At 39.8% G+C, this 16,706-nt stretch overlaps 1 protein-coding gene across 1 annotated transcript; it reads left to right on the plus strand.

Annotated features, from left to right (window-relative positions):
- Window positions 1–667: 667 nt before the first annotated feature.
- On the plus strand, window positions 668–15,130 carry SLC25A46 (solute carrier family 25 member 46). The gene is made up of 8 exons (XM_076362254.1): window positions 668–920; window positions 2,810–2,852; window positions 5,385–5,442; window positions 5,955–6,032; window positions 6,742–6,842; window positions 9,267–9,323; window positions 9,787–9,844; window positions 12,992–15,130. Exons 1-8 carry the CDS (start codon window positions 668–670, stop codon window positions 13,568–13,570), a joined length of 1,227 nt encoding a protein of 408 aa, XP_076218369.1. The 3' UTR covers window positions 13,571–15,130.
- The last annotated feature ends 1,576 nt before the right edge of the window (window positions 15,131–16,706 follow it).

Raw genomic sequence — 16,706 nt, forward strand, 5'->3', positions numbered from 1 at the left:
TGTCACCCCTGTGGGGTTTGCTCAGGCCTGCGAGCATTGTTAGCACAATTAACAGCCCCAGCTCCCAGTCCCACCACCCGGTTGGCACACAGGGAGCCGGCTGGACCCTGCGCTTGGGTCTCACTGATTTCGGCCGGGCTGAGAGTTCACCGTGGAAAAGGGCTGGGAGCTGTGCTGGCAGAGGGCTCCTCTACGCGCCAGGAGGGTACCGAGGCTCTCTTTGGACGCCCCCACAAGGCCAAGCCCGGACCAGGGCCACGCAGAGCTCCTCCTCCCCCCTCCCTCCCCGGCCGGCCCGGCCCGGCCCGGCCCGGCCCGGCCCGGCCCGCTCGCCCGGGCCGGCCCGCCGGAGCGGCAGGGGGCGCGCTCGCCCGCCCTCCGCCGCCGGCCCAGGGCCGAGTCCTTCCCCGCTGAACTCACCGCCCACCTCACTCCTCCCCGAGCCGGGCAGGAGGAGGGACGCTATTGGCCCAGCCGGCCGCCGGCCCCGCCTTCTTCCCGATCACGTGGCCTCGCGCTCGGCTTCAGCAGGGCGCGGCCCCGCACTTCGCGGCCGGAAGTGGCGGTCGGGGCGGCGGGGTGCGGGCTCCGTTGCCGCCGGTGCCGGCCTGTGCGCGGCCCCCTCCCTCCCTCCATCCCTCCCTCCATCCCCCGCCCGCCTCCCGCCATGCACCCGCGGCGCCCCGAGGGCTTCGACGGCCTGGGCTACCGCGGGGGCGGCCGGGAGGAGCCGGGCCCCGGCGCCAGGCCCTTCGGCAGCGCCTCGGAGCTGGGCCACTGGGTGACCAGCCCGCCCGACATCCCCGGCAGCCGCAACCTGCACTGGGGGGAGAAGACGCCGCCGTACGGGGCGGGGACCCCCCTGGGGGGCGCCGGCCTCAACGAGGAGCCGAACCTCGGGGCGGGCGGCCCCGGCGCCGGTAAGGGAGGGCCCGGCGCGGCCGTGCAGCCGGCTTCTCGCTGTTCCGCCTGTTCCTCGCTTGTCTCCGGCCCCCGCCCTCCCCCGGCGGCGCCGCGGCCGCCCGTTAGCTGGTGACCCGCCGAGACGGGCAAGGGCGAGCAGGCGGCGGCCGTGGGCTGTGCCGCGGCCTGGCCGCGCCCGTTCGAGCGCCGCCCGGGTTTGCTGGCCTTGACCTCCACCACGCCGGGCTCGGAGGCGCGTTGCAGCCGGGGGCTGGCGATGCTGAAGCGCCAGGAAAAAAGTCCTTTAGAAGAAGGAGAACCTGCTCCATCGCCTGTTGCACTCCAGCACCCGCTTCGCTGTGTAGCACCACGTAGTTACACGCAAATATGATTGAGAGTGCCAGAACGCACCCTGCACCTTCTAGTTAAGCAGCGTGTGGTCAGCTCCCCATTGCCCATGTAAACAATATCCTGCAGAAATACTCCATCTTCTGTAAGGGCAGGAAGTACCTTTGGGTCTTACAGTACATTCTGTTACTTAGTGTTGATGTTTCAGAATTTGTGTCTTCTGGCTGCTTTGTTCTTACGTTGAAAAAGTACAAGGGGTACAGCATGAGCTGGTGAAGTAAAACCCCCCTGAAGGAACCGTGTTCAAGTCTTTTCCAGTAATTGTTGGGAAACTGAGCAGAAACCCTCAGAAGTACAGTATCGTTTTACGTCTTTGTGAAATTGAGGTGAATTAAGAGAAACTTGCTAAATCTAGGCTACTGAACATTGGCTCCTTTAATTAAAAGGGTGTTCCAGAGCAGTTTGTATACACTCAAGTATCAAAGTTTTATGAAAGACATTTATTTAAAATTGAATTGTATTAATGGGTGAGTCTTCTGGGTTTTTTTAACCTGTAGTGCAGTATGTTTGTTCAGGTCTTACAATGAGTATGACCCTTAGCTTGACTTTCATCCATGCAAGCACTACTTAAATACCCTTAGATACTTGGACTCTACCTTTTTTTTTTTTTGTCATGTACTTATGGTGGATATGTTGATTCTGCATTCTGGAGGACTGATGAGGAGTTGCTGTATCGCTGAGTCCAGCTTCTGCAAGTGGGGAGAGTTACCATTCCTCTTAGGAGGGCTGCCATGTCTGTGTGGAGCTCCACTGAAGTTACTGGCATTACCCATGCTTACAGCCTGCTTGCACCCTGTAGATTGTAGGGCTGAGCATTAATTTTCAGTTGCCTTTACAGTTCTGATACTCTTCTTAAAATCTCTGCTGATAATTCCCAATGTGTAAATGTCTGTCTGGTAGCAGACAACAGAGAATTGAACCCACTACCCTTGTTGCAATTTTAACAGTTCTCTAGTAACTAGATTTTTGCAAAGGCATGGAGATAAACAACTGACTTGAAAATTTGCATCATGTTTGTTACGTCATCAATGGCGTTTTGTGTTACTTTTCCCAAGGTTTCTCTCTTTTTTTACTATTTCTGTTTTTAAAATTAATTTCACTTCAGATATCTAAATTTATGTTTCGGAATTATTGTAAACTGTCATGCATGCTAACTTTTTCAGTGGTTGGTTTGAGTTAGATTTTTTAGATATTAAAATATTCTCTGTTTTAGTATTTGCTTTGTCTCTTTTTTTTTTTCCCCCGTAGCTGTTTTAAGACAAGAATAATTTTATTTATAAAAGTATGTACAAACTCAAATGCAGTCCAAAGTGCAAATATTCCTGGGGGAATAATTTTTTATATCCTCTTGCTGAGTTGCCATAAATGTTGTGGTTTAGTGCTTGTAATCTTCTGAAGCAAGAACAGTATAAAAGTAGTTTTTCAGATCATATGCATGGCATTTTCTCCCACTTTGTGGCTATCACTGCTGTATAACCTGTTTTCATTTTTTTTTCAGAGCAGTTGAACAGATTTGCAGGCTTTGGTATTGGCCTTGCAAGGTAAGAGTTATGTAGTAATTTTCAGTGATAATGAAGTAGATAATAAAGCTATAGTTGTCTTCTGATCCCTATGTACACTTTTGCATTGTGTTTTTATGCTAGTAGACTTACGCAGCTGAAATCCCTGTAGAAACCTACTACCTGAAATCCACGTAGGTTTCTGTTCTCTTTAACTGAAGTGTTTCTCAAAATTCCTTGATCAGTAGTGAATATCAGAAACAGTTTTCCATACCGTAGGCTCAGGATATGGGTACCCTATTAGAGCAATCTGAAAATAACATCAGAAAACTGTTTTCAGATTTGCCACTTCTATTAATATTTTTAGGTAGTGTGAATGTTTCTTAAGAAGGTGAAAATGTTTTCAAGTATATTATCCAAGTATCCTGGAATAGTAATGTTGATCTAGCCAAGTGGTCCAATAACTATTTTATTATTTATTATGGTGACACTGGTTATTGATAGTATTTTTGAGGAAGTGGTGGACTTTAACATGCCTTATAACATTTCCAGAGCTTAAATTGTCAAGTGTAAGGATCATGATAAGCTTAGGGTTTTTTGTAGGATGCCTGCTCAGTCACACTTACCTGATTAGGTTTTTCTTGGTCAATGTACTGATGCGACTTGTGAAAGGCTGGGAGGTGGGGTTTTTTGTCTTGAGAAAATTAGGACTAAAAAAAGGTTTACTCCTTGTTGACCTGAGTGTGAGACTTCTCAGAGAAAAGTGCTTCCTTCTTCAGAAAGTGAGAGTACTTCTGTTGCTTACCCGGTTAGACCAACATGGGAAGCTATGTCAGTTGAGGTTCTTATAGTGTACTTGAAGAGGAGGATCTTCTGCTTGACCACCAGCCTGTCCTGCTCCTTACCCCATTGTTATCACCCTTGATGCCCATCAGAACCTCTTTTAACCAGTTTGACTCACTAAAACAGAAGACAAAGTCAATGAAAGAGGTGGATTATCTTTTGCTGTTTCAGTTAGGTTGATTTACCTCGGAGTTGACTCGCTGTGAAAGCCAGCAGACACCAGCTAACTGGACCAGAGAGGGAAGGGATAAAGAAGGACTAGGAATGACCGTTTTTGGCAAGTAATGAGTTGCTTAAATTAGATCATCCCATCTCATTAAACTGCCTGTCCCTCTTCTCCCACTGCTTCCCTTGCAGTGGCTCAGCTTGCTCATTCAGACCCCTTGATGAGCCTGTTTAGTTTGTTAAAATAGAGTTGATGGGGGGGAGGGGTAAGAACTAGCCCCCCCAAACATGTAAAGAGTTTTTTGATTTCTTTCCAGCCTTACCAAGCTGAATGAGCTCAGGAGAGTACCAGCAAAGGAGTGGAGCCATAGGGCAGGAACATGTTGATCTCCTTCAGGAGCAGAGAGATGTTAGTGTGGCTCGGTTGTCCTTTTGAACTATATGCTTTGATTTAATCAAGCATGACAAAGTTTTCCACGTCCTGAGCGCCATGGCCACTGGGACTAAAATGAGTGTGTAGTTTTGGGAAAGAGAGCTGATCAACATTGTATCATTGCTGAGAGCAATTCTCCCTGCTGCTTCTTTTGCATTTGTGCCGGATAACTTGCCAGACACACATGGTTCAAGTCAGAAGTCTTGTAGAAAACACACAAAAGCAAAGGTTAGTTTTTGTGAGGTTAGTTGAGTTGGCTACTAGGAGGGCTTAATAGATAGCAGCTGGAGTATGGGGAAAGTTTCACCTCTTTTGGTAGTAGCAAACTACTAATTAGGTTAATAGTTACAAAACTGCAGGCTCAGTGTTTTTCTGGGCCAATTAGTACTTGTTTGTCCAGAGTAAAATCCCCGTAAGAGACCTACCCCAGACGATCCTGTAGGTTGGTGGTCTGAGCTGTTACTTGGGGTGCTTAGACAGAGCCTGGAGGTGTTGCTTTTCTAATCCGTACCCTAGCTTGAACCACATACAGGTAAGTACTTTGATCACTCAGGCACTTTGAGATGAAATAAAAAGTTCCTCTGCGTGGCTGTGACCAGAAATCCTACTTCAGAACTGAGATAACTTTCCTATGAAGGTTTGATTGAAACACCATTTCTGGCGGGTGGAGGGAGAGTTGGTGTCGGGCAGTAGCATTTTCTGGTGAAAAAAATGTCAGCTGTTAGTACCAATCCTCTGGCCCTGCTAAGGAGAGTCTTGATTAATAACATGGTACGTGGAATTAACATAAAACTGGAGACTAATCCTTCCATAATTCTGGCTCTGGCCTGTTTTGTTCCCTCATATTTTGCAGAGGGAAAGTTTAGGAAATTTGGTATGTTGCTTTGCCTATAAAATACATATATACTATATATATGTGGGCTTTTTCGTAGTGAGTGTGTCAGGTTTTTTGATGCTTGTTCATTTATAGTATTAGCAGGCTATCAGGTAACCATCTAAAATGCCTCATTAATTCACTAGATAATGTACAGTTTTTCCAAACACTGATATAATGGTGTTAGAGAAAAATAACAAGCCTTTTCTAATAAATTTACGATGGCTTCCCATGCTTTAAATACACTTTTCTTTTAAAGCCTATTTACAGAAAATGTGTTGGCACATCCTTGCATTGTTCTACGTCGTCAGTGTCAGGTATGTCTTTTATATTACCTCTTCCAGTCAGAGCTCCTATGTACTGTGATATTTCTGTGTTTTCATACCCTGTAGAGTATAAGGAAGCTTTACAATTCTTAGGGAGATGCTGCTACGTTAACATGTTTTTATTTGTAGCATACATGTTTTCCATTCTGAAATTTAACTTCTCTTGAACATTCTTACTCATTTTTGTTTGGGCAGTGGAAAATGAATTACAGCAAGTAAGTGTTTCAGAGTCTGCAGAGCAACTTCCAGATCCCCATTTACAAGCAGGATGCTTTGTTTCCAATATTTTCTGGTTTTGCTTGCTTTATTGTTCACATTTTCAGCATACAAATACTTAAAAGTTCTGCCCGTTTCCCTAAATTTCAGTGAGAATTTATTCATATTTTGGTCACTTTAGCTGACCTTTACAGTGATAAAGTCCTTATTTTGAAAGTGCTTTTTCCTTTAGAGTTGTAACATTTGCAAGTGTGTTTATAAACTGCCATTGTTTATATTTTTAACAGGTTAACTATCACGCTCGGAATTATCATCTCACTCCCTTTACTATTGTCAATATCATGTACAGCATCAATAAGACACAGGTCAGTATTTGGTGTCAGGCTGTATCTGAGCACTGAAGGTTACTATAGCACATATGTACATTGACATCTTTAATTCTTTATGTAACTGGTGGTTAAAAACAGCCATTGTCAGGGTTTGTTATTTTTATGGTTGCAGAAATGTTTCAAGATCATTGTAAATTTTTTTTTTAAGTAATATGGTATTTAGTGGGGAAGATTTGCAGATGTTAGAAAACAAAAGGTCCCTGAAAGTAATTTTTTTTCATTAGGATTCTAAAAAAAAATTATTTTTTACGTGGATAAAGAGATTATCCAGATGACTACTTCCAAAGATAGTATTGCATGAATTTCCACTTCTGCATGGGAATGGCAATCCTGAAACTCAGATCAGGACACAGTAAGAAAAGCCTTTCTGGATTTCTTACGGATGTGCTTTAACATCTTGAGCTCATTTTGTCCATAGAAAATGGTGTTAAGTTTACAGTACGGAGTATTAACAGTGAGAGATATGCCTCCAAAATGGTTGTCAACTGTTTGAAATTATTGAAGAACAAAAGTTTCTTTGGAGTTGAAAAGTTAGTTGTCCCCTGAATTTGGCGATAATGAAGTTTAATGGTAGAATTGTAGCCCTGTGTGGTCTGAATTTGCTGAAATTTCATAAAGATTAGTAAGATGAATTTTGAGTTTTATGTTGCATGAATCAAAATATGTTGCATATTTCAAAACGCAGGGTCCAAGAGCTCTCTGGAAAGGAATGGGCAGCACTTTCATTGTTCAGGGCATAACCCTGGGAACAGAAGGCATCATCAGTGAATTTACACCTTTGCCAAGGTATTGCATGGTTTTTTTACTGCTTCTAAGAAACTGATCATCAGCTTTAGACTTATATTCAAAGTGTTAGAAATGTAAGACTGTTTGAAAAATTTTACTTGATGAGAACAGTGAGACATTGACAGTGTGATTGTCTTGGTAAAGACAACCTTGTAATTAATAAGTAGTGAGAGACTCTGGGAACTTTGTATGTCTGGAGTTTGGTATGTCTGCCTACTGCTCTGAGTATAGAAATAACGTAGCAAATTAGTCTCCAGTGTAATTCCACTGTAATAAAAGAATTCATAAGTTTCTTTTTGTATTTTGGTTTGTATTGTGTGGTACTAGCAAATACCATGGCTAAAGTGAAAAGTCCTAGTTTCATTAATCTAAATACAGCAAACCTACACAGCTAATGAGCCAGCGCTGACATCCTGCTGAACATTTTCACTGTCCTTGGTAGGTGAGAGAACAGAATGGCCTGCATTAGTAAATGAGAAGACATGGTAAATAAGAGTCTATGTAGCTGTCAGCTTTGTCTTCTGTCCTCCTTTACCAACAACTATATATGTACATTGTTCAGTATTCTTATAATAAAGGGGTTACTACTAAAAATGAGTGACTTCATTTAGAGATATTCACCATTCTACTTCACTGTGCCCATCTTCGGCTATAATAGTTTAGTAATAATTTTTTATTTTGATTTGTGACTCTGCTTACTTTTTATGCTGAACGCTAACTCCAGGATTATGGTAAAACATTGCGATGCCTTACTGCTTTGAGATACAAGTCTGATAAAGAATTTTTGTCCGAAAGACTCTTTATCAGTGTTTTGTTTGATAATGGTCCAGAGCTAACAGTAAGGGATGGCAACTATAATAACATATATTGTCAGTTTTGTTATAGATATTTTGAGACTAAGCAGGTTGTGTGAGAGTTTATTACATAAAGTAACTAAAACTTCTAGTGAAACACGTAATGGTAAAAGGTCAGTCACTAAAGAGGAAAGGAAGATCAATGTATTTAGGAAAGTGATAGCATACTGAACAATGTACATATAGTTGTTGGTAAAGGAGGACAGAAGACAAAGCTGACAGCTACATAGACTCTTATTTACCATGTCTTCTCATTTACTAATGCAGGCCATTCTGTTCTCTCACCTACCAAGGACAGTGAAAATGTTCAGCAGGATGTCAGCGCTGGCTCATTAGCTGTGTAGGTTTGCTGTATTTAGATTAATGAAACTAGGACTTTTCACTTTAGCCATGGTATTTGCTAGTACCACACAATACAAACCAAAATACAAAAAGAAACTTATGAATTCTTTTATTACAGTGGAATTACACTGGAGACTAATTTGCTACGTTATTTCTATACTCAGAGCAGTAGGCAGACATACCAAACTCCAGACATACAAAGTTCCCAGAGTCTCTCACTACTTATTAATTACAAGGTTGTCTTTACCAAGACAATCAGAGACTGATTCTGATACTGACTGATACTCTTCAGAAAGAGTAAAGACTTTCCTTTCTTGGATTAGAGTTGTTGTAACTACAGGCACTGGGTGAGTGCGATTCCTGGACAAGAATTGAAGCTGAACACTTTATAGCTTGTTATTAAAAATGCATAGTCTAGTGTGTCCAGCATTTCAGACAGAAATATCTTTATCTCATAGCTAGAGTATTTACCAAATGTATGGTAAATACATTTGGTATTTGAATGTTATCTTGAGCAAGGTGGGATTACATTTTCTGTCAAGTGGAGTGTAGTTAACATTTACTGTTCATATTTTGAAGTGTGTAACTAGAAAATGCTACCTTAAGGGGATTTTTTTAAAGTCACCTTTGTGTTAAACACATGGGTTTTCTTTTACTTTACCAGTATTTGCTAAAGACTGGTCATAAGCCGAAAGACTTAAGTCTGTACAGAATTACTATGCAGCTTCTAGTCTGACGTATTGTACTTGATTTGGTCTTGTCTAACTGTGTCAGAATGTGACTTAGGTTTACAGGAAAGAAACAACTGGGTAAACATAACCTCAAATAACAGAAAAAGCATAACCAAACTAAAACATAATAAAAAAAGTATGTTGATAGAGGAAAACTATTGAGATTTTAAAATAATCCAATATTCCCTGAAAATGGCTTTAAGAGTTAGTACCTAAGGATGCAAAATAAATGCAAAATACTGAAGCCAGTAGCTGTGAGAACTACAGACACCTGATTGAAAGCTTTTTGGATAGACTACTAACTGGCCCAAATAACTTCTAAAAGTTAAGCATGGTTTATTAAATGTGTAGCTGATGTGTCTTTCCACAATGGGAAATCCTGCAACGTAAACCAATAGTAGAACACCAATATGAAAACTGGATGTCAACACCCATGGAAGAAATGCTTGAGAATAATGGGTTCTTATCCATATTAAGGTAAATACTTTTCTTTTTAGGGAGCTTTCACATAAATGGAACCTCAAGCAGATAGGTGGACACCTTCTACTCAAAGGGTAAGTATAGCATGTGTTATTACCTTATGTCTTATTATCTAAACATTAATTAAACTACTAAATGTACATTAGTTTAATCTGCAGCTATGGTTACTTGACAGGGTGCTAATAGTAATTTTCAAATTTTGATTTTTTTGTACAATCTTGATTGCATACACCACTTTCACAGATTATTTTCTCTTACTAGATTCCTGTGTCTGTATGGAACCTGACTAATTTAAAAGATTAGATTCTTTTAGTAATTAAATTATGATATCTGAGACACCTGAATCAGTCTGGGCACATGGAAGTAGAATTTAAAAGAACTTCAGACTGAAGTTTATCTCAGCTTGTTTTGAGAGTTATGGTTTGTTAATTTTCTCTAGGCATACTTGGTAGATAACTTTATCAACTTTCAGGTGCATATTTGGCTAAAATTACAATATTGTCATGACCTTAATTCTTATCTTGTTAATTTCTACAGTTTAACACATGTGATAGCAATGCCTTTTTATTCTGCGAGCCTGATTGAAACTGTACAGGTAACTTACATATATTTACAGCATCTAAAAAGATACTGTTCTTCTCTTTATAGATTAGATTATGTGGAGAAGTGAGTCTCTGACTTTGGATTCAGGTTTATGTTGTAGTAGTTGCATTTGTTTTGCTTGAGGCTGTATGACTTATTAACTGAGATAAAAAGTATTTACTAATTTACTACTATATTAGTTGTACTATCTTGAGTCTAAATCTAGAATTAGAAAGGACATTTAGTATAGATAGTTGGAATATATTGTCTATGAAATAAGGACAAGTTACATCTATATGTTCTAGCAGATAAACCATAAAGAAGTTTTTCTCATGTAAAGGTTTTAAAAGGCTTGCTAGGCAAGTTGTTGCAGTGACCCCTTCCCCTATAACAACTATAAAGCTTTTCCAGTAATTCAGCTTTGTTTTGCTAAAATACTGAACTCCACTATTTCAAGACTGCTTTCACTCAGTCAACTTTTTGCTTTTAAATTTTCATCTAGTTCGTCCTTAGCCGTGAAAATAAATATCTGGACCTATCACTTTGGATACAGCTTAACTTGTTCTATAACTGTACAGAGTAATCCATAGCACTGTATTGCAGATTCTTTCAGTGAGTTGTTGCACCTCTTTCTGGAGAAAGAGGCAGGGTTTAGCTATTCAGAAGTGGTCCAGGGTAATTCTTCCAGCTATCTCTATATAATGAGTTGCTCTTAATTAACATGATAGTATCTTTGTGCAGCTAATGGAAGTCTTAATGTAAAGTGAGCTCTTGTGTGGAGGGTGGTGCAGGATAGTCACTCTTATGCCATTCATTCATAGTAATTTTCGTTCATAGCATAGACAAGTTTTAAGTACTGTCAAGACTGATTTAGATCCAGCTGTTTAAACCTACAGTTCAACTGCAGGTGTATGTCTACAAAATGGTGGGGTTTTTTCTGTGGAGAAGAGGCAAACAAGGCTGACTTCTACAGTTGCTTAGTTTCAGCATGTACTTTAGAGGCAGGTACTCTTAAGGGACAGGATTCTGCTTTGTGCAGAGGATGCAAACTTAAAGGAGCCAGAAGGTACTAGAAAGGCTGTTCTGTCTGAACTGGCCATATTATGGAGTAACAGAACAGGTGAGATTAAATGTCTGTGCATGGGGGCATGTAGATAGATTCCCAACAACAAACTTGCATTCTCTAAACTTACTCTGTATTTAAGAAGCCCTCTTCCTCTCTCCTGTTGAATTATTTTGAAAATAATGTTCCATAGACCCAGCCTGAGTGGATCTCTGAGTTTGTGGAAGCCTTGGGAAGATTTAACTGGTCTCATACTGGGAGGCTGATTCAGGAAGCTCTTTTATGTCTTGGGGAATGGCTTTACCCTGAGCATGCTGTAATCCTGGAGCTAGAAACAGTGGTGGAACACTGTTCGTGTTTCTTGAGTTCATAACAGGCCACAGAATAGAATGTTTAATTCAGGTATCTTTCTGCTTGTATATTTGTCTGAAAGGATGTTATCTGTGTTGTTGGACATGGGAACATATTTACCAATAAATGATAAAAGGGAACATGATTTAGAGCCTGTCTTCTGTTTGCAAAATAGGTAATAAAGTTTCTTTGCTAGAAAGCAGCTTAATAGGAAAACAATCAAAAAGCCAAAACAGCATCTCCCCCAGCCTTTTAGACAGGTGACCATCTCTGTAAAGCATTGCTTATGAAAATAATTCCACTGACATCTGAGGGTTTTAGCCTTAGTAGGTTCAGCTGTGTGCAAGTGTTTTACTGAATAGGTATATATATGCTGTATGAAATGTATTCTCCAGTTCCTGGCAACATCATCGTGAGCTTTCTTGTTAGAAACACATCAGAGGTAATGATAGCATTTGTGAAGATTTTATTTATGCTGTATTAATCAGTGCAGGGAGACAACCTGACTTACCAGGTTTACATTATATTCTTGTGCTGCAAAAGGACAATGACCAATAACAAACTATAAAAGTTAAAGATTGTGGGATTTGTTACTAACAGTTTTATGTTAATTTTGTCTTAATTCTGATAAACCATACTGTTCAACAGTATTAGTTTGACACAGTTCTCCAGGTAAATATATTTGATCATAATAACTGTAAATGGTAGAAATTTGTAGCTGTCACGTTACTGTTTTACATTTCAAACCACATGGTGGCGAGTTTGACAAAAGCAAGCATGGTTTTGAAGTGCAGTGACTATAATGATATGGGGGAGAAGAGGATTCAGTAGGGGTTATGATGCTTAACTTAAAGTCTGGAACAATGTTAGATTCTCAAGTATTTGAACTAGGTTCTCCTCTGCGCAGACTGACCATGAAGGCTTTGCAGGCTGCTAGTCCTTCCCCACAGTACTGAGGAATGTTCTGGTGGTTTATCCTGGCATGAGGTCAGGACACAGCCAGCATGGACTCAGAGGCTTGGGCATTGAGGAGAACTTCCAAATCCTGAATTTTATCATGTGAAAGACATGATAAAACACTGAGTTTGTATAAGCATTAGAAGGGGAAGCAATGTCTTTACCTTAATTCTGCAGTCATAGGTGGAGTATAATGGAGTAAATAATTACTAAGTGAATTCTTTCTTTTCACTACATGAACAAAATAACTATCTCTTAGAGGCAGCATGGGTAAAGAGTGTTATTTTAGATGCAAATAATGGAATGGAAATGTTCAGAGCTGAACCTATTAAATTCAAATTAAAGATGTTTCAACTCAACTTTAGTTATGGAAGTCTTTATTATGCACATTCAAGTTCAAAGACTAGAGTTATAGTCCTTAAAGAAAAGGACTTTTAGATAAATACTTCCTGGCATTTTGCTCCAGAAGTATGCATTTTCAGTACATGACTGTTTCGCAGACTGATACTTTCAGCAGCAGGCTGACAGTTGAATTTCTTTGGTAGTAACACAGATAACTGGAATGTACATTAAATAAAGACTCTTTAAGATGGGTTCATTTTTTAAAAGCAAGTTTACTTGAATGCTATCAAGAGTGTTAGAGCAAAGAGTTTATATCAATATAGCCGTGTAGGTACGATAGCATGCAAATGTTTAACTGTCTTATAAAGTTCAGTGATAAAGTGTTAGGATGTCAGCATGGTTATGAAGTGGGCAGCACAAGTTGTAACGATTCCTTTGTGCTTGTAGAGCGAAATAATTCGAGATAATCCTGGCATCCTGGACTGTGTGAAAGAAGGAATCGGCAGAGTTGTAGGCATGGGAGTACCCCATAGCAAGCGTCTCCTTCCTCTGATGGTCTTGACTTTTCCAACTGCTCTACATGGAGTTCTTCACTACGTCATCAGTTCCATCGTCCAGAAGCTTGTTTTGTTTGTTCTGAAGAGGGATAATTCCCACAACCTTCCAACTGAGAGCTCCACTTCTGTGCAGAGCATGCTGGATGCGTATTTTCCAGAACTTATTGCTAGCTTTGCTGCTAGCCTTTGTGCTGATGTCATGCTTTACCCACTGGAGACAGTTTTACACCGCCTTCATATTCAAGGGACACGCACAATAATTGACAATACAGACCTTGGCTATGAAGTGCTTCCGATCAATACTCAGTATGAGGGAATGAGAGACTGCATAAATACTATAAAACGGGAAGAAGGAATGCTAGGTTTTTATAAAGGATTTGGAGCTGTTATAGTGCAGTATACCTTGCATGTGGCAGTTTTACAGCTTACCAAAATTATTTACTCAACACTGCTTCAAAATGTTTCTTAATCTGTTCAGGTGTGGATCTAGCACAGTGGACATGATTGACTTACTTAATCATTGTTTAACATGGCTTAGAAACTGAAGTTTGAAGAATCCACTCTGTGGATTCTCCTTACACTGTAAAAGAACTTCTTTTAAACATGGGGATATAGATTCCTAAGTGTAATTAAAAAAGTACTGTTTAAAATTATAGACACAAATTGAATATATAATGTGCAGTCATACAGAAGGGAATCGGATTTGGAATGTGGTTAGAGTGAGGATTTACCTTTCCTCTTAACAGTTAACTGACTTAAGGAATGGATATGAATTCTTAGTATCTGCTTTATAAACATCACATCTGATACTTAATTTGGACTGCTAGCCAGTTCAAAGAAATTTATTTTCCTAAGTTGTAAGAACTTGCAAGTGGGAGACTGATGAGTTTACTGGTCTTTTAAAAATGCTTTCAACTTCACTGTTAATGGAGCTGTGAGCAAAATAGAAATGGTAAAAGTAACTTAAGTAGACATAAATGTCATAATTTACAGGTACATAGAAGACTTTTACTTCGCTGCAGTGTGGCAGAAGATGATGAAGAAGAATCTTTTGCTTTGTACAAAATAAGAAAAACTTGGGTTCGGGCAAAGTTGCACAGAATGCAGATTTGGCTGTCTTGCAGTTTGTTTGCAAGGCTTACAGTAACTAAAGTGTGTGAATAAAGCAAATTAGAAACTGATGTGTGCATGTGTAAGTGCCATTTTTAGTCAACTTTCCACTCATAATTTCAGGGTTTAGTTTTACTCTGCTGCTTCGTATAAGAGTAGAATAATCTTACAAATGTATGTAGTATCAGTGTTCAAAGTGTATAGAAAGCATAAAAAATTGGCTATTTCTAGAGTTTCTCTTTTGTTAGATCTGAGAGGTATGTACACAGTTATCTACTTACTATTTAGCACTGATGTCCTTCATTTAAAGTCTCTTCTGGATTAGGTATTTTGTGGAGCAGAATTAAGTCTCTTTTCGTGCAAGCGAACTACTGAAATGTACCATTTTAGCCCTCTTCCCCTAGTAAATCAAGGCTTTCAGTCTGAAACTGAGTTCTGATCATTCTAAATAACTTAGTCCTTCTTGGTTTCATCAGTAAATATCATGAAGGGGGGGGTGGGGGTGGGTTGATTTTTAGCAAATAAAACAAGCATGTGGAGAGTTGCTTTTAAATTATAAGAGGCTGCTGCCTTTTTCACACTTTCATGTGGCAAGTCTGTCTTTGTGAATACTGTAAATTGATGTGCATTTTACTCATTATTGTATAGTAGTTATCACTTATGGAAAGTAGTCATGGCAAAATAATGGAAGGGTGTTGCTGTTCATAAGTTCTGAATTTAAATCATTTGCAGGTCTACTTTGCTATTATTAATCTAACTTTCATGTATTTTAAATGCGTAAGTGTTGAAATGGAAAGTATAGTGAACTTGGGAACTGGTTTTATTTTAAAATATTGTTAATTGCAAATTTAGTGTATAGAATGGAAGCAATGAAATAAAATGAGAATTCACTGTAAACATTTTGAAGTAATTCACTGAAGAGGCACGTAAAGGAATCCTCATTTGTGTGTTATATTTTATTGTATAGACTTCAGAGTGGCTTTTTCAAGTTCCTCACCTTTCCTAAGTGCAAGAACATGTTGAATTAAACTACATGCAAGAACTTGGGTAAAATATTCAATTCCTGGTTTATATTTTTAAAGTTTCTATGAGTATGAAGAGAGCTGTATCAGAGAATCACCTAGATTGGAGAGGGTCTTGGCAGGTCGTCTGGTCCAAATTCCTGCTCTAAGCAAGGACAACATTGACTTCAGACCAGATTGTGCAGGCCCTTATCCAGTCAAGTTTTATACATTAAAAGTTGGAATTAAAAACTGGCCTTTTCAAAGGTGTTAAATTCAACTGAAGCCAACTATTCCATCACAATTGCCTTGAAGCAGTAACTAAGTGCATGTTGGAGACCAACACTTGCAGATGTATCAGTGAAATTGGGCAATAATGTTTTTCTAGGAACAAAATTTCAGGGAAGGCATTTTGTCATATGAAATGGAGGATGTGCCTTTATATATTCTGCAAGAGGGCAGATGGTAAGTTCTCAGAACAGCACTAGATAATACTGTGCTAGATTATTAAGTTGTGTCAAACACTCTTGCTTTTGCTGCTGAGAGTTTTACAGTTCTAGTCTATGCCAGAGTCTCAGATCTGTATCTTTAAGCAGGGTGAGAAAGAATGCTGTCAACTTCCAGCAACTGTTCTGCAGTGAAAAAGCCATTTGCTCTGGGCTACTCTTTTTTTGGTCCTGTTCCCATCAGTTAGAATGAATATGTTTTGATTCTTCATTTATACTTGCTTTACCTTCCAAAAGAAGTAATACTCTGCTTTGTCCAGAGTTGCTATTTTTGCCCATGCAAAAATGTAAATTAATGTGGGGTGAAAAAAATCTTTTTTAACCTTTTTGTAAGTGTACTGTTAATGTATTTCTGTTTTTCATTTGGATCTTAAATCTAGGTACTCAATTTTTAGCTCAAATGAGAGATCAATAGGCGGCTTTAGCAGGATGTTCCACTGAAAACTACAAAATACTGAATTGCTGTAGAAAGTAAGTTTTTCATTTTCTGGAATATGAAAAATTCATATGCACTCTATTCTTCCTGATACAGACTGAATTACTCTTTTGTATATTGTTTTTCTGACTTTTTTCATTTTTAAAGAGCAGCACTGATTACAAGAAGACAAATCTTACTGAAGAAAGACAGACTCCGTGTAATGTTCCCACCCAGTGAAGAATTATTTGGCTTCTTACCTGTGCCTCTTAAAAGGCAAGCCTCGATACGCAATAACTGACAATAGACCAGGCAGGAAACTTTGAGATATGAGGCCTGCTGGAAACCATTGCAGTTATCTGCCTGTCTTGTTTCACAGACTGCCTTACAGATCAGACTTGACTTCTGGTTGTGTTAGAATAGAGCTAGTGGTGGTGCAAGTACTGCATTCTTCAGCGAGGTTTCAGCTACGTTCATTCCTTTTAGCAGATCTACTTTAGGGCACACATGAGTTGATCTAGCTCTGGGTCCTGCCTGTAATACTTGATGTGCAGTGTGTTTTACAGATCTATG

The sequence above is a fragment of the Aptenodytes patagonicus genome, chromosome Z (assembly GCF_965638725.1).
Source record: "Aptenodytes patagonicus chromosome Z, bAptPat1.pri.cur, whole genome shotgun sequence".
In the NCBI taxonomy this organism is placed as follows: domain Eukaryota; kingdom Metazoa; phylum Chordata; class Aves; order Sphenisciformes; family Spheniscidae; genus Aptenodytes; species Aptenodytes patagonicus.

Bases quoted from the DNA above. Each gene is read 5' to 3' on its own strand.
- SLC25A46 (XM_076362254.1), top strand. From the start codon at position 668: ATGCACCCGCGGCGCCCCGAGGGCTTCGACGGCCTGGGCTACCGCGGG. The intron at 2,853-5,384 runs GTAAGAGTTATG...TTTCTTTTAAAG, and splicing joins TTTGGTATTGGCCTTGCAAG to CCTATTTACAGAAAATGTGT. The intron at 6,033-6,741 runs GTCAGTATTTGG...TTCAAAACGCAG, and splicing joins ACAGCATCAATAAGACACAG to GGTCCAAGAGCTCTCTGGAA.